Below are 21,103 nucleotides of genomic sequence, written 5' to 3' on the forward strand. Positions count from 1 at the left end.
TCTATATATACAATGGAATATTACTCAGCCATCAGAAAGAATGAACTCTTGCCATTTGCAACTATGTGGATAGAACTAAAGGATATTATGCTGAGCGAAATAAGTCAGAGAAAGACAAATACCGTATGATGTCACTCATCTAGAATTAAAAAAAAAGTATTTATTTATATTAGAGAGGGAGAGTATGCGTGCACAAGCCAGGGGAGAGGCAGAGAGAGAGGGAGATACAGACTCCCCTGCTCAGCAGGGAGCCTGATGCAGGGCTTGATCCCAGGACCCTGGGACGATGATCTGAGCCAAAGGCAGATGCTTAACTGATGGAGCCACCCAGGCACCCCTCATGTGGAATTTAAGAAATAAAACAGATGAACATAAGGGGGCGGGAGGGAGAGAGGGAAGCAAACCATAAGAGACTCTTAGAACAAACTGAGGTTTGATGGAGGAGAGGTACGTGGGGGATTGGATAGATGGGGGATGGGGACAAAGGAGGGCACCTGTTAGGGTGAGCACTGGGTGTTCTACAGAAGTGATGAATCACTGAATTCTACTCCTGAAACCAGTATTGCACTGTATATTAACTAACTAGAATTTAAATAAAAATTGAAAACTAAGAGTACTTTTGTTTTTATGTGCATGAGAAATCTGGTGAATCATTAAACCCAAGCCTTCAACAGTTCCTTTATTCTCTGAAGTTTGAAGAGACTGGTTTAATTCACCCAGAAAATACTGTGATCAAAGCCCCAGAGAGTGAAGAGATGGTGGCCCAGAGACTGTCAGAGGTGCTTCTACATGACAGGCATTAATGCAAGCATCAGGAATGAGGGCTAGTGGACCAGTGGGAGGGACTTACCAGGCTTGAGGAACAACTTCCCCCAAATCCCTATGGGGCTGCATCAGTGGTAACTACAGGTGGGCAGAATGATCACCTGGAAGTGAGCCAAGGCTGACATGGGAAAGGCACACTCTATGGTGGCCAGCAGACCACCAGCAGAACCCAGGAGCCCTCCTTAAAGGGGTAGGGAGGCAGCCAGACAGCTTAGTCCTGAAAGGGAGAGCACATCCACTTTTCCAGGACCTTAGGATGGAGACCGTGGGAGCAGGGAGCTCAGCAGCCCTTGGGAGGAGACCCAGCACCAGTTAGGGCGCCCAGTGCCCACAGATGCACCTCACAAACTAAAACCTTCTCACACTTAAAAAGGAGCCAAAGTGTAGGATCCTAGACAACTAGCAGTAGTTTAATAAAGAGGTATCTGCTGGTCCCATGATATGTATTTTTTATTTTATTTTTTAAAGATTTTATTTATTTATTCACGACAGACACAGAGAAAGAGAGAGGCAGAGACACAGGCAGAGGGAGAAGCAGGCTCCATGCAGGGAGCCTGACGTGGGACTTGATCCCAGGTCTCCAGGATCACACTCCGGACCAAAGGCAGCACTAAACCACTGGGCCACCAGGACTGCCCTATATGTATTTTTAAAAATCAAACAGTTAAAAAGTTCATTTAAAAGTTTTAGAAAACAGAGAAAATAAAAACAAGGAAATAAAAATCCCATTATCTCGTTCTGCAGACACAGCCAACATTTAGCACCACTGCATTTCCTTTGAACCTGTATTCTCTTTGTCTCGATCAACAGTCACACACACACCCACTGGAGACACAATTGCAACCTGTCCAGCGGCTGCACCTCTTCTGTGGCGTCCGCCCCTACAGATCTGCTCTTCCTAGACCATGTGATAATCTACCCCCTATACTACAGCATCTCAACATTTCTACACTATTAGCCATTTCTAACTTTAAAGGAAACCACAACATTAAAATCACTCTTTACATAGACCTCTTTAGGGACAGTGTTTTCTAAGGGCAAACCCTTAAGAAGTGGAATCAGCAGGTCCAAGGAAACGAACCCTTTCTGCAGGCTCTTGGTAAGCTGTTCAGTATTCTCCCCAAAGAAAAACCCACCTGTGCTCACTCGGCAGCCTCAGGGTGCCCACTCTGACTCACTGTTGACAATCCTGGGTTCTTGTGTCACCAGGGAAGCCACCAAGTCAAGCCCCAACCATGGCAATGGCACACACAGAAGAGGCTTCACGGCCTCTGGTGGTGGCTGTGGCTGGCGGGCTGCCCTGAGCTCTGGCACTCCCTATCAGTCGTGGCCACATTTCTAGGAAGCTTTTTACGTATGGAGGAATGCTGTACTGTCCTGTGTCTGTTCCCAGCCACGTGTTTTTCACTGGTGGTAGTGGCAGAGCCAACTGTTTCCCTCTCTTGCTGGCTCATAGGTCCTTCTGCACCCAGCCATATTCGCTTGGGTTTTTCTTCTAGGTGATCCAGAGTTTCCTTCCTTTTTGTAAAACTCCACTCTTTGGTGTGCCAGGGATTTGTGGTTTCAGTGAGTGCTATGTCCCATAAAGCATGAGGGGACAGTTCCCACAACACTGACTGGCCAGCTCCTCTCTGAGGGGCTGTCCCTGCCCTGCAGGGGGTCTCACTCTGTGGGGGCTGCTCTCTCATGACCTACCTGCTATTCCCCTTCCAGGATCATCCCTGCAGGGGGACTCACAATACAGTCAGAATTCTCAAACTTCTTGCTGTGTCCTGTGCTTGCTCCCCTGTGTGTGTGGAGGGAGTATAAGCAGCTGTGGCAAAACCTGCCCACTCTGCCCACTAGGCTTTCGGTGGGAATGGTTATTTACTCATGTCTTCTTTCATGGGTGTAGCAAAGGAAAATCATTTTCTTCCTAAGAGGCCCTGCCTTTCCAGGGTAGATTTTTAGTTGCTGTGGATTCCCTACCACCAGCATCTTGGCTGCCATGAGGCTTCACTGTGGCCATCTACTTATATTCCATCATAATACATAAAAACTGTCACTTGTTGACATTTGCAGAACTAGCGAGTTCCAAGTCTGTTTCTTGTGAAGAATCCCACATCAGAAGTAACCAACATTTAAAAGTATCCTAAGGACACAGTAACTTGAAGTATAAAATCCCTCTTATGTTGGCCCTAAACCCTAAGAATGACTGCCACTCAAGCTCCTAAGCGTGTCCTCCTGGAAAAATAATCCCAGGAGGAGGTGAAACCTGTTTGTCAACTCCAGCCTGTCCCAGGCCATCCTGGAGCTGTCACCTTCCTAGATTCTGCATTGCTCTCGTCCTAAAAATGCAACAGGAGAAGAGCTCAGCCACCAGGTTTTCATTGGTCATCAGAAGTGCCTAGCTCCACTGGTCTGCAGTTCCTCTAACAGGGCCACAGAGTAGATGGACAGACTCCTGATGCAGCCATGACTGTACTACAGGGGGAGAAAGGCCAAAATGTCATCCCCATCACAGCACAGAAAAATCCACCGGGGCCAAGAGGAGGGGCCAAAGCAGGCTGCTCAGAGTCAGCACATTTCCTCTGCAGGGAAGGAGGGGTGACAGTCTGGGCTTCACTCTGAGCTGCCCTTTCACCAGTGCCAGCACAGGGCTGGAGGGGTCATGAGTGCCCTGAACCCTGCCACCATGCCCCACGCCACCAGCCAGCACCACTGTCCCTCTGAAGGGCTGCTACCAGGCCTGGGAGTGACCCCATGATCCCATGGAACAGACTCCCCAAAGTGTGGCAAATGGAGTCCCTGATTTTAATTAATCCTTAGAGAGGCAACCATTTTTTGTTTTTAATTTTAAATTTTTAAAAGATTTTATTTTATTATTTTTTTAAGGTTTTATTTATTTTTTCATGAGAGACACAGAAGAGAGAGAGGCAGAGACACAGGAGGAGGGAGAACCAGGCTCCATGTCGGGAGCCCAACGCAGGACTCGATCCTGGGACTCCAGGATCGTGCCCTGGGCCAAAGACAGGCGCCAAACCTCTGAGCCACCCAGGGATCCCCTAAAGATTTTATTTATTTATTCATGACAGACACAGAGAGAGAGAGAGAAAGAGAGAGAGAGAGAAGCAGAGACATAGGCAGAGGGAGAAGCAGGCTCCATGCAGGGAGCCTGATGTGGGACTTGATCCCAGGTCTCCAGGATCACACCCCGGCTGAAGGCAGTGGCTAAACCACTGGGCCATGGGGCTGCCCCAATTTTTTTTTTTTTTAATTTAATTTCTACCGTGACTCACCAGGACAAATGATCTGGCTTGTTATATGGAAATGATGTAGTTTCCTCTTAAAATGTATTTAAGCTTGGGAACTGGATACAGAAAACCATGTGGGTGGCACAAGAACGAAGTAGTTCAGGAGCACGCTGAGTGAGGGGACCCTTCTGCAAACCACCAGACTCAAATACTGCTGAGCTGGGGCACAGATTTGGTGACCCTGACCAAGGAGAAACAGTTTCAGACTTGGACACAAAACTGGAACCCTCAGGACACACCTGGGTGGCTCAGCGGTTGAGTGTCTGCCTTCGGCTCAGGGTGTGATCCCGCTCTAGGATTCAGTCCCACATGGGGGTCCCTGCAGGGAGCCTGCTTCTCCCTCTGCCTGTGTCTCTGCCTCTCTCTGTGGGTCTCTCATGAATAAATAAATAAAATCTCAAAAAAAAAAAACAAAAACCCAAAACACTAGAACCTTCAATTTTAATGGCAGATGTTTCTGGAGAAAAATGACTGAATGATAAAGAGCTCATGGGAAACCCTGCTGGGAAACGTGCCGAGGACACTGGGGAGCGCCGGTGGAGGCAGAATGAGTGCCTCCAGACTCCCAAGGTGGGGGAAACATGGGGCCTGGGATGACAGGAGCTGTACATCCACGCTCTTTCCTTTTTCACTGTTTTCTTTTCTTTGTTCTTCACAAAGTTTTCCAAACTTTCCTACACCATCACATTTCATATTCATTACAGAAGAACCCCAAATGTCATTTAAAAATCTTTTTCCAAAAAAAATTTTTTTTCCCCCCACTTTTGCAGAGATCTTCTGCTATGCTGACCAGGATACACTCAGGAATTTTATTAAAGCCTGGTGTTAGCCACACATTGTCATCCCTCATGGGACCTCGACACAGAAGGAGCTCCCTCACTCAGAGAGCAGCTCGTAAGTGGTGTACTGCCCCTGCTGCCCACCCTCGGCTGCTTCTCAGCCCAACAGCGGCAGGGATGGGAGAGAAGCTGTTTTGTGCCAGGCGGTAAGGGAGCAGGGCCAGCACAGCTGTGCTCTGAAACCCTGGGAGGTCGCACCCCTGCCCCAGAGCCTATAACCTGGGGGCAGTAGGGCTGGTGTTAGGCTAGAGCCCAACCCACTCTCCTCAATGGCTCCACCTCTGCTTTCAGAGGAACATAGGGCCCTGGAGACTGAAGCCCCTTTTGGAGAATGTGGACACTCCAGAGGAGAGCCCCAGGCCGACAAACCAACAAACGATGCACCCAAACAGTGCTGCTAGCTGTGGCCCCTGTGGGCGGGTCAGCCATATGAAGACACACGGGAGGATGAGCCAGAACCAGATAGTCGGCCTGGGAGGGCCTGGTCAGGAGCTGGCAGGAGGGCCCTGGAATTTGCATATACTCTTTTGACCAAAGAGGGGAAACAGGCCTCCTGTCCCTCTAACCAAGGAAGTGGCCTTCCCTAGCACAGCTACAGCACAGTCTTATCTTCCAGGCACTGACCTTTTGCTCAAAGCCTCGGGAGAAACTCCAGGGAGCAAAGGTCAGCACGCAGGCTGCTGAACACAAGCGTAAGAACAAAACACAACAAAGTGGCTCCAAGTCAACTAAGGACACACCTTGCATCTTAGACCAGCAGACAGAGGCCGGTAACGTAGGGCGGCCACCCTGAGGTGTCTGGAAACTCCACGCAGAGTAGCTGCCAAGTTTGGGGTCAAAGATAAAACAAGATAAAAAACCATAAAGTGTTCTAAAATCAAAAGGGCATCTAATGAAGGTCCAGGAAAAGGGAATTAGGAATGACCGAACTTGTTCACACTCACGTCACACTCACGTTACAGCAACTTCCATGGGAGATCTTTGCCACTACTTTGTTCTGGGAGCCTCTGGGGGCCTTCCATGGAAGCCTGCATGGTGATCACCTCCCCTGACACTGGGTGGAAACCACGCATGAGGTCCACATGGCTGGGTACCACCATGCCCCTGCCCTGGACTTCTGTGTGGGCCCTTCCTTCCCAGCCCCCCAAAGCACCTGCTGGCTGCATCCCTTCTGCCCAGCACCACGCCCGAGGGGTGCACCTGCCAGGGAAGATACTCCGAGCCTGGAAAACATCCTTCCTTCCAGAATGCCCACCTTGCCTGGAAGTCCTGCATATTCCCTGTCTCAGGCTATTGTTAGTTTTTATGATCCACTCCAGCTAGCTACAACCCCTCCTGCAGCCTCCACCAGGCTGTCTGCCCCCTTAGGGACTGAACACGCAGATAAGATATGAAGAACTTACATCTCCTGTTCTCATTTCTCAGCTTGGCACCCCAGAGGTCCTATAACACAGGCCAAAGCATGCCAAATCCATGAGGCACACAGCAGCACCTGAAACTCTGACAATCCCAGGGGCCAAATCCCGGTCCTCACGGGATGGCCCCGAGGACTTATACCTCCAGACACCAAGGGCTGGCTGCTTCTCCCAGGGGAGGGAGGATGGACAGGCTTTCCCTTGGGAGGGGGCACTCAGCGACAGACACATCACTTCCATACTCCAATTTTGAAAACATCTTTGAACTTAATTGGAAACAACCTGAGAAATGTGACTGCCAGCAGAGGGGATGCACAAGTTCCCACCCACTTGCACTTTAATTTCCAGGTAAAGAGAAAGAAAAACAATCTATACTGTTTCCAGTGGTGGGCAAGTGGCATCCACTTATATTTCTTGATGGCTGCAAGGCCCCTGACATTGTCCGAGGCTCCTTAAAGCTCTTGCCCTTGCCGCCCCCACAAGAAACAAGGCTGCATCTGGGGGCGGACTGATGCTCCAGGAGGCTAAGCAGCAAGTTCTTCTACCTCACAACCTCATCTGTGTCCACCTGTCTCCCACTCCTGTCGACACCAGATGTCCATGCTTAGATCTGAATACACAAGAGAATGCTATTAGCTGCCTGTCTTTATCTGTTGGGCAACTTTGGATCACTCAGTAGCTTAAAAAGTCAAGAAGCTAAAGCAGGATACACTTTTCCTCAAAAATGCCCAGGCAACAGTGACTTTCTCAATGGTAAGCAGTGCAGCTGTGCCTGGGACAGATGAGAGGTCTGAACAGTGGACTAAGGTTTATTACATCTGCTCTAACACTAGATCAGTTACTGTTTTAAAGCCTAAGTGCCAGGGAACCAACTCTGAACACTCTCTGAATGTCCAGCTCATCAGGAAGCACAAAACGTCATGAAGTTGGGAGCAGAGTGGGAGGTTGGGGCCATCTGCCATCACATGGCCTCAGGACAATGCCCACCTGCTTCTGTGGGGCCAAACACGTCCTATGAGGCTCCTGACAGCTGTCCAGGTCTGGTCATTGGACATAACTGGGGGGGCAGCAAAGCTGTGTGATGCCACCACACTGGTCTAGTGTGTGATCAACCACAACTTGTTCAAATTCATGGACCCAGCCAAAGGCACCACATACAATATGGGAGGTGGTGGAAAACGACGGCTCCAAGACGAGGATAGAACACTAGTTAGTTTGGCGCCAGCAATGGGCAGGGTCAGAGGGGGAGCAGGTGCGCTCAGAGAATGGGAAGGGAGAGTCACCAAAAGCACAGGAAAACCTAATGTGCAGTTTTTGCAAAGAAGACTGCAGACCAGAATGAGTGTCACCATTCTCTTTAGGGTGGCAGAAGGCCACGTAGCCTTGGAAGTGATGGTGAGCCTGAGCTCATTCAGCTGCAAAGCAACCTCCCTTGCCTTGGCTATTCTCAGCTTCTGAGGGTGAGTCCAGAGCAGGGGGCCTTTATCAGGGGCTCACGGACTCCTCTGAAGGCGGCTATGGATGCCTGCCCACCCCAAGCCCACCTGGAGGCCTCTGGTGTGCCTCACACTGGATGGTGATTGGCTGCACACAGGCCTCTGGCACCCTGAGACAACAAGGAGACCGTAAGCTTCAGAGAGTGTGAAGCAGCGGGTGGAAAAGTGCTCCCTCATGATGATGGAGAAAGCTCCTGGGAAATAAGGAGCCTGCCATTTCAGCATCAACAGGCACCAACGTCACACGGACATCTGAATGTTGAGCGAACAGCTTTCAAGACAATAGGCAGTCTGGACAATCCCTCCACGAAGATCCCAATTACAATTTTTATCTAGAATGAAATTAATTTCCGTATGCCAAAGAACATCCTAATTACCCATCTGAGCTCCACCCAGTGAAGCACACCCACTGGCTTGGCTACAAAGATCAGAAGGAGGTTTCACAAAAGGGATTTCCCTCTATTTACATAGACAGATGCAGTCTACAGAATTGGTTACCAGGTTCTTTTTTTTTTTTTTTTTAAATTTTTTTTTTTTATTATTATTTATTTATGATAGTCATACAGAGAGAGAGAGAGAGGCAGACAGAGACACAGGCAGAGGGAGAAGCAGATCCATGCACCGGGAGCCTGACGTGGGATTCGATCCCGGGTCTCCAGGATCGCGCCCTGGGCCAAAGGCAGGCGCCAAACCGCTGCGCCACCCAGGGATCCCGGTTACCAGGTTCTGCTCACATCTAAAAATAGTTCAGATACAGGAGTGGGCAAAGGATCTCCAAAGGCCTAGTTACAGAAGGTAAACCTAAAAGGAGAGACACATCTCTTCACACAGCGACACTGTATCCAGCCTATGAGCTCTAGAGGAAAGCTGGTAAGAACTCCCAGAGGGAGATTTTCCTCAGAAGGCAGCTCACCAAATATCCATGTTAGAATGGACCAGCTCAGGCAAGGGGGAGAGCCACAGGAAAGAAGGCTGACAGGCACAGAGTAAGAAACAGGGAGCCCAGCCCTCAGCTGGCACATGGCATCAGTCCCCACCTGCGCCTCACCCTACTGTGCCATGTGTCTGTCCCACCCTCTTCTGGGTAATGGGTGGTCTGGGTTTAAAGAACTCTTGCTGGTTGCAGACAAAACACACTGAGTTTATCACCACCCACTCCTATTTATTCCCCCGAATCTGCAGGAGCACATCTGACCCCACCACAGAGTCCCTTATGCACTAGCTAAGACAAAAGCTTCCCACTCAACTCAACTCTATGAATGCAGTCATATCTGTCTCCTATTTTAGGCAAGAAAGGTTCTTTCTATCCATCTGCTGATGTAGAATTCCCAACCTGTCATAGGCTAAATAAGTAAACTCTTGCAGGGAAATTCAACCACCTCCTGAAGTGGTCACACCAGCTTTGGCTGGTCAAAGAAAAAGGAAATAGGAGGACTGCTGGAAATTCTGCTCTGGTGAAACCCTAGCCCTTCACACTGGCAGCAAGGCTGGCAGGGTTCCAGCCAGGATGATCAAAGATGGGGTTCAAGACTCCCTGGCAACAGAGACAGGCTGAATCCAAACCAAGTGACAGGGTGAGCTCACCTCTGCCAACAGCAGAGGTGCTGTTGGGGGAGGCCCATGGGAGCATGAGTGAAGGTCTGGGGAAGAAGAGAAAGGGGGGGACATAAGCTTACCAGAAGGAAGCAAACCAGGCAGACACCAGTGGAGAGCAGGCTTGCCCGGTTAGGTGAGAAAGCTGCACCTCATTTTAGGAAGAGTCCCCTTAGTCAAGCCTCCTGAACCCGCCCTGCTGGCTCAGCTGTGTTCTCACTGACCCCATCCCTCACCTGAAGGTCCATGGTTGTGCAAATGTAGGGCGTGGAGGCTGTTCTTCACAGGGATCTGGTGCTTGGTGACCAAGTCAATAAATGTCCCTGCCTTTAGAGCAGTCTTTTTGGATTCACATGGACGTTTCTCTGGAGGGGTCAGGAAGCACTGGGAACAGAAGTGAGTGCCAGTTGGGCGTCTATCCCATGAGTTAGCAACAAGCACAGACCACCTGTGCAGCTGGCCTCCTTCCAACAGGCTTTCTCTAAAAGCACACTTATGTGTATAAAAATGTCCCTGAGCTGGAAATACAGACACTTGACTTGGAGCTAGTTGGCTTCCTGGCAACAAGCAGGACATATGAATAGGAGTAGGGGAAGGCGGTCTGCAGCCAGAGTAAATATGAGTAAGTATGCTCATAACATCAAACCACCGGAGTGGACTGGCTGATGTGGTTCGGGAATCCACAGAGTTACAGGGCACAGTAACATACTAGATATCATCTGCCCATCTTTCTTGTGTCTCTCCCTCTAAAACCAGAGATTTGGATATCATGAAAACAGCTGTTTTATGAATCTGGGAAGCAGACTAAATTCTGTTTGCAGAACTCAGCCTGCAATTTGATCAATCCTACATTTACTATGACAGGGTAAAAACAGGTAGCAGGCCTCTACCAAATCCAAAACTCATTTACAGCACCATCAAGGATTTGAGGGCTCCAGCACTGTGCCAGGTTCTGAGGAGCCCTGACGCTGTGGTGCCCTGCAGGGGACTGCACCTTAGAAGGCATCAGGTGATAACACATGAGTGAACAGTAATGTGACGTGACGGAGTGATAAGAGCTATGAGGAACTATGAAGCAGGGTGAGCGGGAAGGCCTCTCTGAGCAGCAAGATCTGAACAAAGTCCTGTGGACACTGAGGACCAGTATGGGCAGTGGATGCCAGGGAACAGGCTGGATGAAAAGCAAAGTGGGTGATGTGAGCAGACATCTGGGCCTCCTGCTCCAACAGTGCTCCCAGAGTGGGGCACAGCCCCAGAACGGAGTCCACACTGGAAACAGCATGCATCTCTGGGAAAAGTGTTTCTATCAACAGGGGGCTTCAATGGACTAACACAACAGGAAGGTCAAAATCAAGCCCTGCCATTCAAATAAAGTTATAAATTTCAAGATAGTAAAGCGTGACTGCTGTAACAGATTCATCAAAACAGTCTTTTAAAGAATGAACCGTTTCAGTACATCTAGAACATTTCATTTACTCTGAATATTCTTTATTTTTTTGAATATTCTTTAAAAACATTAGTTTGCCCAATGTTAGGAAAGTATAAAAAAAATACAGCAAATTTAGTGTGGACAATTTACTGCAATCTGGAGGATGAGAACAGTCAAAACTGGTGCTCACACAGACTAAGTATCCTGCTGTCTACTGTCAGAAACACAGCTGCAGATGAGAGAGGAGCTGGTCTGATCATACAGGAAGCCTGGCTACATTCACCAAAGAACTGTAACTAGTACATGGATTCAGTACAGAGGATACAAAGTCAACATAAAAAAAAAAAATCTGTTGCATTGTTATACCCTAACAACCTGCAAACAACAAAGAAAACAATCCCATTAACAACTCCATCAAAAATAATAAAATACTGGGTGTTTGGGTGGCTCAGTGGGTGAAGTGTCTGCCTTCAGCTCAGGGCATGATCCCGCATCTGACTCAGTGGTGAGCCTGCTTGTCCCTCTCCCTCTGCCCCTCCCCCATCCCTAATCATGCTCTTAGTTTCTTTTTTTAGTATATGTGCTGCGGAAGCGAGCACATGCTCTTAGTTTCTTGCTCTCTTGCTCTCGAATAAATAAAAATCTTAAAATAAAACAAAACAACTTACAACTAAATTTAGCCAAGAAGGTGAAAGACGCTGAAAATTATATGAAATTAATGAAAGAAACTGAAGACCACAGAGATAAATGGAAATACAACCTATGTTCACAGATTGAAAGAAATGATACTATAAAAATGTCCATAGTACCCAAAGCTATCTACAGATTCAGTGAAATCTCTACCAAAATTCCAATTTTCCACTGGAAAAAAAAAATCATAAAATATATGTGGAACCACAAAAGATCCCAAACAGCTAAAGTAATCTTGAGCAAGAACAAAGCTGGAGGCACCATCCTTCCTGATTTCAAAGTATATCACAAAGTTTTATTAATCAACACTGTATAGTAATGGCATAAAAGCAAACATAGATCAGGGCACCTCGCTGGCTCAGTCAATAGAGCACAGGATTCTTGATCTCGGGGTCATGAGTTCAAGCCCCATGTTAGGTGTAGAGATTACTTAAAAACAAAAACCAACAGACACAGATCAATGGAACAGGGCTGAGAGCCCTGAAATAAATACACATATATGTGGTCATTTACAACAAAGGGGGCAAAAGATATAATGAGGAGAAGACAGTCTCTTCAATAAATGGTATTGGGAACACTGGACAGCCACATGTGAAAGAATGAAACTAGACCCCCATGTCACACTGTGCACAAAAATAACTCCAGGTGGATTAAAAAGACTCAAAATGATTGGAGACCCCAAACCATGAAATTCCTAGAAGAAAACACAGGAACAAAGCTCTGTGACACGGGTCTCAGTAAGGACAGTCTGATCAGAACACAGCACAGGACACAAAATCAAAAATAAGTAAGTGGAATCATTGAACTCTATCTCTGAAACTAAATTAAAAAATATGTTTGGAAATTGACAAAATAGATAAGTAGGACCACATCCAACTAAAAAGCTTCTGCACAGGAAAGGAAGGAAGGAAGGAAGGAAGGAAGAAAGAGAAAGAAAGAAAGAAAGAAAGAAAGAAAGAAAGAAAGAAAGAAAGAGAAAAAGAAAGAAAGAAAGAAAGATATATAGAGAGATAACCTACAAGAATAAGGGACAACTGGGTGGCTCAGCAGTTAGGCGCCTGCCTTCGGCCCAGGGCATTATCCTGGAGACCTGGGATCAAGTCCCACATCGGGCTCCCTGCATGAAGCCTGCTTCTCTCTCTCCCTGTCTCTCTCATGAATAAATAAAATCTTAAAAAAAAAAAAAAAAAGAATAAAAGAATAAGTAAAGTATTTGCAAACCATCTACCTGATAAGTGGCTAACATATGAAATATATAAGAAACTCATACAACTCAGTCAAAAACAACCTGACTTAAAAACACAGTTTCTTAATCTGATCTTTTCCAAAAGAGGACATCCAGATGGCCAACAGGTATGTGAAAAGATGCTCACCAAGATTAATTATCAGGGGAATGTAGATCAAGCCCACCATGAGGTATCACGTCCCACTTCTCCAAATGCTTGTCATCAAAAGCACAACTGTCAACAAGTGTCAGTGAGGGTGGGGAAAAGGAACCCTCATGCACCAATGGTGGGAATGCAAACTGGTATAGTCACTGTGGAGAACAGCATGGAGGGTCCTCCAAACATTAAAAACAGAACTACTGCATGACCCAGAAACCACTTCCAGGTAAATATGCAAGGAAAATAAAAACAAAAAGAGAGGTCTGTACTCACATTCACCTCAGCATTCCTATCAACAGGAACACCATGAAAACCACCTGTGTCCATGGATGGATGAATGGATAAAGAAAATGTGGGAGAGTCATATGATGGAGTATTTATTATTCACCCATAATAGGAAGTAAGACATCCTGCCATCTGTGAGGACCTGGATGGACCCTGAGAAATTACATTAACTGAAGTAAGTCAGACAAAAAACGACTCTCTATTCTTATTGTCCGATCTCACTTACATGCAGAATCTAGAGCACTATATGCAAACACAGAGAGTAGAACAGTGGTTGCCACGTGTTGGTGCTGCTGGCAATGGGGAGATGCTGGTCAAACAGCACACGTTTCCAGCAACAAGATGAGTAAGTTCTGGGGATCTAGTGTATGCCTGGGGGCTGCAGTGTGAGTAACTCTGTCCTGTGTACTTGAATGCTGCTGAGAGAATAGATGGTACAAAGAGAAGGTGGTTATGTGAGGTGATGCTCACAGAGAGATACAAAGAGAAGGTAGTTATGTGGGGTGATGCTGGTGTTTATTTATTATGGAGATTATTCTGCAACATGGAACCATATCCAATCATCACACTGTATACTTTAGGTTTGTACAATGTTACACATAGACTGCGTCTGGTAAAGATGGAAAAAATACAAAATAAGAGGCTTTCCCTCCAAAGAAAGAAAGAAAGAAAGAAAGAAAGAAAGAAAGAGAAAGAGAGAGAGAGAGAGAGAGAGAGAGAAAGAAAGAAAGAAAGAAAGAAAGAAAGAAACAAAGAAAGAAAAAAATGGACATCATCAAAAAGCAGAACCAATAATGCAAAGTACAGGGTGAGCAAGTCAGGTATCTGACAAAAGGTTTGTACCTAGAATACATTAAGAACTTTTACAACTCAGTTATAAAGCGAATGAATAATAAAAGAAAGGCAAAGAATCTGAATAGATGTTTCTCTAATGAACATATATACCAAGAAACACATGAAAAGAGGCTCAGGAAAATAAAACTAAAGCTACAATAATCTACCATTTCTTTTTTTTTTTTTTTTAAGACTTTATTTATTTATTCATGAGAGACATGAGAGAGAGAGAGGCAGAGACACAGGCAGAGGGAGAAGCAGGCTCCATGCAGGGAGCCCGGCGTGGGACTCGATCCCGGGTCTCCAGGATCAAACCCTGGGCTGACGGTGGCGCTAAACCGCTGAGCTGAGCCATCCCGGCTGCCCAACCTACCATTTCATACCCACTAGGACAGCTGTGATAAAAAAAGACGGACAATAATAAATAATCTGGAGGAAACTGGAACTCTCTCACATTTCTGGTGGGAATGATGCAGCTACCTAGGAAGATTCTAGAAATTTATCAAAAGGTTAAAGAGAGTTATTGCATGACCCAGCAATTCCATTTTTAATTTTTAATTTTTTTTAAAGATTTTATTTATTTATTTATTTATTTATTTATTTATTTATTTATTTATTCATTCATTCATTCATTCATTCATTCATTCATTCATTCGAGACAGAGCGAGAGAGAGGCACAGAGACACAGGCAGAGGGAGAAGCAGACTCTATGCACGGAGCCCGATGTGGGATTCGATCCCAGAACTCCAGGATCACGCCTTGGGCTGAAGGCAGGCGATAAACCGCTGAGTCACACAAGCATCCCTATTTATTTACTTTAAAACAGATTATTTATTTCCTTTTAAAATTTTTATTTATTTATCTTAGAGAAGAAAGGAAAAGAGTGAGGAAGTGGTGGGAAGGGAAGAGGGAGAGAGAGACTCTCAAGCAGACTCCATGCTGAGTGTGCAGCCTTATGCAGGGCTTGATCAATGACCCTGAGATCATGACCTGAGATGAAATGACGAGTCAGACGCTCAATTGACTGAGCCATCCAGGCATACCCTGTATGTATTTTAGACCAAAAGGGATGTCTGAAACCCTAGAACCTGCCCGGCCTCTTGGGTCGCTGTTGTACTGCCTGTCTTCAGTATCTACCCCAGCGGTCACACAGGCAACCCTCATGGCACAGTACAAAACCAGAACCAGCATCCAGAGACAGAGCTAACTGGAGGCCTGTCCTCTACCAGGAGACTCAAGATCTTGTATTCTAGCTGCCAGAGCGCCACACGGTGGTGCCCCTCTGCCAAAGCACATGGAGTGGGAATTCAGAACTTTAATGACTTAGGATGATGACACAGCATTCCCACCATAATGTATGTTTACAGGATAGTTGGCACCTACTAAGGAAACCACATCGTTTCCCAGCAGTGATGGTAGGATTGTGGGTATGGGGCTGTAGGAAGCAGACAGGACCTGTGTTAGGCTAGTGAGCCCCTCCTCTCTGGGCCTGGAGCCCAGAGCCCAGCAGGTGGATGGCCTACCTTGGTGGCTGCGGGGAACGGGGCTTCGGCTTCTCTTTTTCCTTCTCCCGCTCCTTCTCCCGGTCGCGGTCTCTATGCTGCCGGTCCTTGTCATCCCGTTTGGCTCGCTCTCTCTCCCACTCCTCTTTCCTCCGCTGTCGCTCTTTGTCTCGCTCCCGCTCTCGCTCTCGCTCCCGCTCCCGCTGCCTGCGTTCCCGTTCTCGGTCCCGCTCCCGCTCGCGCTCACGTTCCCGCTGCCGATTCTCTCGCTCCCGCTCGCGCTCCCGCTCCTGAAACCAAACGTACATGATGGGTGGTGCCTGGTGCCAAGGCCACAGGCAAGGACCTCAAGTGCTCACTCTGTTTCTAAGCTTCTCCTTAAAACAGTGTCCATCAGTGCGCCAGACACCAGCTCAGGAACCAACCTAACAGTTCAGTGCCACCTGCCTCCCACCTCAGCCCTTCCTGCGTGGAGTAGAGATGACCCAACAAGGCCTCCCGAGGGCTTGGACAAAAAGCACTCTACTGGGTGGAGTCTGGTAGAGACGGGGCACCCTGAAGTGGCTGCTCTTGCTTTCCTACACATGACTCGTGGACACCTTTCTGAACTAACGCTCTGCACTCATTCATTCATCTGTTCTTATATTCAAGGTTAAAGCAGGATAAAGCCCCAATCACAGCATGAAGACAGGTCTCAGGCTTTAGGTGGCCTGCAGGAAAATGAAGCATGCCCCTGCCCTTCCATCTTGGACATGGTTGGGGAGAAAGGTGGCAAAAAGGGGCTCCAACAAGGACCCAGATCTGACCTTCCAGGCTGCCCTGGTGGGCATGCAGCACCCATATCCCTGTGGCCAGGCCCCAACTGGGGGACCTGTTCTACTGAGGAAATGGGCCAGGATGGTCAAACAGGATCCCACCATCTATGGGCTCCCAGGGTAGTCACCTCCCTCTGATCCCTAAAACTCAAAACTCCATCACATAATAGGACAAAAACTATCCCACTGTGCCCCATTTGACCTCTTCTTAGTGACAGCTTTTCCTCATCATCCTGAAAACACTAGGGATTCAAAGGCTGAAACACATCTATTCATCGGGAAATACCAATACAGAATAGTTCTCCAGGAGAACAACAAACATACAGCTGGGGAAAGGCCCAGGTTATGAAAATGGATGAGTATAGCACAATTATAAATGGTATGACTGAAAGAGTAATAGATACATTCAGTTTGTTCTGGAGAGTGGAACACACATGCCTATGCAAACTTATATTAATAACCCCACTGAAAAAAAAAAAAAAAAAAAAAAAAATAACCCCACTGGTAAACCTAATTAAAAAAAAAAAAAAACATAGGAGGAACACAGATAAAGGAAGTCTCTGCTCACATCACCACCAATTTAATCTGTGGATCCGAACTGTTTCTCTACAGTCAATTTGGGCTTGAAATTGATACACTGTACCAACACTATTAAGACCATATAAAGTCCCATAAGTTAAAAAGGGGTTAATTTTAAGGAATCGCCCAGTGAGTTGAATGTACACACCCACATCCCACTTACCCGGTAATTATGGTACGGCTCTGTCTCTGTATACTGCACCCGGAAGTTCTCGTACTGCCCACCACGCCAGAAACGCTCGATTTCATAGTCATAATATGGGTCTGCATAAGGCTCTAGTCTGAAAACAGAGTGAGGAAAAAGTAAATCTTATCAGTTAGGAATATTAATGCAAAAACAGTACATAAAATGTTAGCAAACAGAATTTGAGAGCATGTTAAGAAAGTATACACCATGACCAGTGGGATTTATTCCAAGAGCGCAAGGAATCCGTATGAAGAGATTCCTGACTATATCACACATGAGACCTAAAACGAAAAATCAGAGAACTGCACCCATAGATGGTGGCAGCATCTGGGACAAGAGGACCAGCTCCTTGTGAAAGTACTGAAGGGGCTAGCGGTGGCACTTCTGTAATGCAACTACACACATGTACATGCTTTGGAACTAAACCAACCTCCTATCTAATGGTAACAGAGGGGCACTTGTGTAAGGCTGGGCCAAGGGGAGGAGGCCACGACCTTCATTACCACCCACCAGTGGGACAGGGGCCTGGTGGCCACGACCAGGAGGCAGGAGACTGGGCAAGGAGGAAAGGGTCTATGCCTGGAAACAGACACAGTAAAGCCAATCCAAGCAGCCAGAAGAACCCAGTGAAGTAGATGGAAACCAAATAATCACCACTTGGGAGAGAGAGCAGAGAAATCCACATTTACAACAGCAAACAAGAAAAAAAATTACTGAGGAACAAAGTACATTTAACTGGAAATGAGCAGAACCTATTTGAGAAAAACTTTATGATGCTCTTGAGAAGATATAAAGAAATGGAAAAACATTCCATGCTCATGGATTAGAAAAACACACACTGTTAAAATGTCTTTACTATGCCAAGCAATCTATACATTCAGTGCAATCCCTATCAAAATACCACCAGCCTTTTTTACAGAGCTGGGACAAATAATTCAAAAATTGTATGGAAGCAGAAAAGACCCCAAATAGCCAAAGGAATGTTGAAAAAGAAAACCAAAGCTAGGGGGACCTGGGTGGCTCAGTGGTTGAGTGTTTGCCTTTGGCTCAGGTCATGATCCTGGGGTCCTGGGACCGAGTCCCACATCGGGCTCCCTGCGAGGAGCCTGCTTCTGCCTCTGCCTATGTCTTTGCCTCTCTCTGTCTCTCATTAATAAATAAATAAAATCTAAAAAAGAAAAAAGAAAACCAAACCTGGAAGCATCACAATTTTTTATTTCAAGCTGTATTACAAAGCTGTATTATCAAGACAGCACAGTACTGGCACAAAGACAGACACATAGTCAATGGAACAGAATAGAGACCCCAGAAACAGACCTTCAAATCTGTGGTCAATTCATCTTTGATAAAGCGGGAAAGAACATCTAGTGGAAAAAAGATCGTCTCTTCAACAAATGGTGCTGGGAAAATTGGACAGCCACATGCAGAAGAATGAAAACTGGACCATTTCCTTACACCATACACAAAAATAAACTCAAAATGGATGAAAGACCTAAATGTGAGACAGGAGTCCATCAAAATCCTAGAGGAGAACACAGGCAGCAACTTCTTGGTAAACACGTCTCCAAAGGCAAGGGAAACAGGCAAAAATGGGACTGCATCAAGATAAAAAGCTTCTGCACAACCAATAATTGATAAAACCAAAAGACAATCTACAGAATGGGAAATAATTTGCAAATGTCTTATCAGATAGAGGACTAGTTTCCAAAATCTTTAAAGAACTTACAAACTCAATACTCAATAAACAAAAAAATCCAATCAAGAAATGGGCAGAAGACATCAACAGACATTTCTCCAAAGAAGACATACACACAGCCAACAAGCATATGAAAAAATGCTCTACATCACAAAACCACAATGCGATACCACCTCACACCAGTCAGAATGGCTAAAATTAACAAGTCAGAAAACTGGTGTTTTTGAGAGGTTGGTAAGGATGCAGAGAAATGGGAATCCTCTTATACTGCTGGTGAGAATGCAAGATGGTGTAGCCACTCTGGAAAACAGTATGGAGGTTCCTTAAAAAGTTAAAAAATAAGAGCTACTTTACGGCCCAGTAATTGTACTGCTAGGAATTTACCCCAAAGATATAGATGTAGTGATCCTAAGGGGCACCTGCACCCCAATGTTTATAGCAGCAATCTCCACAACAGTCAAACTGTGGAAAGAGCCCAGATGTCCAGTGACAGATGAATGGATGAAGAAGATGTGGCATATATACACAATGGACTACTACTCAGCCATCAGAATGAAATCTTTCCATTTGCAAATACATGGATGGAACTAAAGGATATTATGCTGAGTGAAATAGGTCAGTCAGAGAAAGACCAATACCATAAGATGTCACTCAAATGTGGAATTTAACAAAATAGATGAACATAGGGGAAGGGGAAAAAGAAGAAAAGGAGAGAGGGAAACAAGCCATAAGAGACTCTTAATAAAGAACAACCTGGGGGTTGATGGAGGGAGGTGGGTGGGGGATGGGCACGAAGGAGGGCACCTGTTAGGGTGAGCACTGGGTGTTGTATGGAAGTGATGAATCTCGAATTCTACTCCTGAAGCCAATACCGTACTATATGTTAACTAAGTAAAATTAAAACAACAACAACAAAAAAAAAACCACTGGAAAGATGCAAGAACACGTGTGAATAAATGAGACGATGTTCCCGGTGTTTGGCCAGGAGGACTACACATGGCAAGAAGTCAGTTATCTCTCCATTAATTTATAAATGTTGGGCAATCCCAGTACGAGCACCAGTGCACCTTTGTATGTAGCTGGACGAGCTGGTACCCAGGTGTGAGACCAGCCAAGAAAGACATGCCCTGAGACAACAGGACACTGTAGGAGGTCTTTCTTGGGAAGAAACAAATGGCTCACAGGAATGTGACAGAAGTCCAGAGACAGACCCCAGATTGTAGGATAAAGGAGGGCCAAGGTAGGCTTGTAATCCACAGGGAAGGGACCATTGCTAACCACTGCGAAGAAGGTAAGGAGACCCAACTTACCCACGGACCCAGAGGACCTACCCGGGGGTGCTTTGGACCCCAATGGAGAAAAGAGAAAATATAGACCCAGCAACCCCTGGGCATTTTTCCAGACATGTCTTGGCTCCAGACCAACTCTTCCCTTTGAGTAAGCTGGTGAGGGAAACCAAGACACTTAACAACCTGCAGACATGCTGCTCTGGGTAGTCACAGAGGTCTCTGCCAGGATGAGTGTCTGGGTCAACTGATGGCCTCCAGCGGACGGCTTTCTAGGAGGCCTCTCCCCCAGCTCGTCCAGGACCCTGACAGACTTAATCAAGTCTGGCTGGCTCTGCTGAATGACACAGCTTTCTTTCTTTCTTTTTTTTTTAGATTTATTTATTCATTCATTCAGAGAGAGTGAAGAGAGAGGCAGAGACATAGGCGGAGGGAGAAGCAGGCTCCATGCAGGGAGCCTGATGTGGGACTCGATCCCGGGTCTCCAGGATCACACCCCAGGCCGCAGGCGGCACTAAACCGCTGCACCACCGGGGCTGCCCGACACAGCTCTCTTTCATTCCAAGCTGCCAGACATCTTCCTAAGCCCCTAAGCTCCACACTACTCAGACAGTATTGAAGAAACAGTCAGGAACTGCAGAGGCCTACAGCAGTGTAGCCTTCTGCCAGAACGTAAGAGAGAATGAGGCCCCCAAGGACCTGGGGAGCACCTTTCCAAGTGGGGTGAGGCCGTGTGTTCTCTCAAAGGAAGGCTGTATAGGTACAATCGTGTTTGGGGAACTGGGTAAGCAATGTATATGCGGCCCTTCTCCCATGGGACTGCTCAGACCGGGAGGGTACAGTGGGCAGGGCCCAGGTTCACGGAAGCACAGACAGCACAGCCGTGTGATGAGAACAGCAGTATGGGGCGGCACCCACATGCTCGAATGATGGATATGGGTAAGGGCTCCACCC

The 21,103-nt window shown here is 46.7% G+C and overlaps 1 protein-coding gene across 2 annotated transcripts in view; it reads right to left on the minus strand.

Moving 5' to 3' along the window:
• Positions 1 to 21,103, minus strand: part of ZC3H18 (zinc finger CCCH-type containing 18) — a 66,577-nt gene that overhangs the window by 11,674 nt on the left and 33,800 nt on the right. For both annotated transcript variants that reach the window (XM_072731365.1, XM_072731364.1), the window contains 2 exons: positions 17,144 to 17,261; positions 15,608 to 15,876 (listed from right to left, as the gene is read on the minus strand). In XM_072731365.1, the coding sequence (XP_072587466.1) occupies positions 15,608 to 15,876; positions 17,144 to 17,261 (387 nt within the window). The remainder of the gene's footprint in view (positions 1 to 15,607; positions 15,877 to 17,143; positions 17,262 to 21,103) is intronic.

This window comes from Vulpes vulpes, chromosome 12 (assembly GCF_048418805.1).
Source record: "Vulpes vulpes isolate BD-2025 chromosome 12, VulVul3, whole genome shotgun sequence".
In the NCBI taxonomy this organism is placed as follows: Eukaryota; Metazoa; Chordata; class Mammalia; order Carnivora; family Canidae; genus Vulpes; species Vulpes vulpes.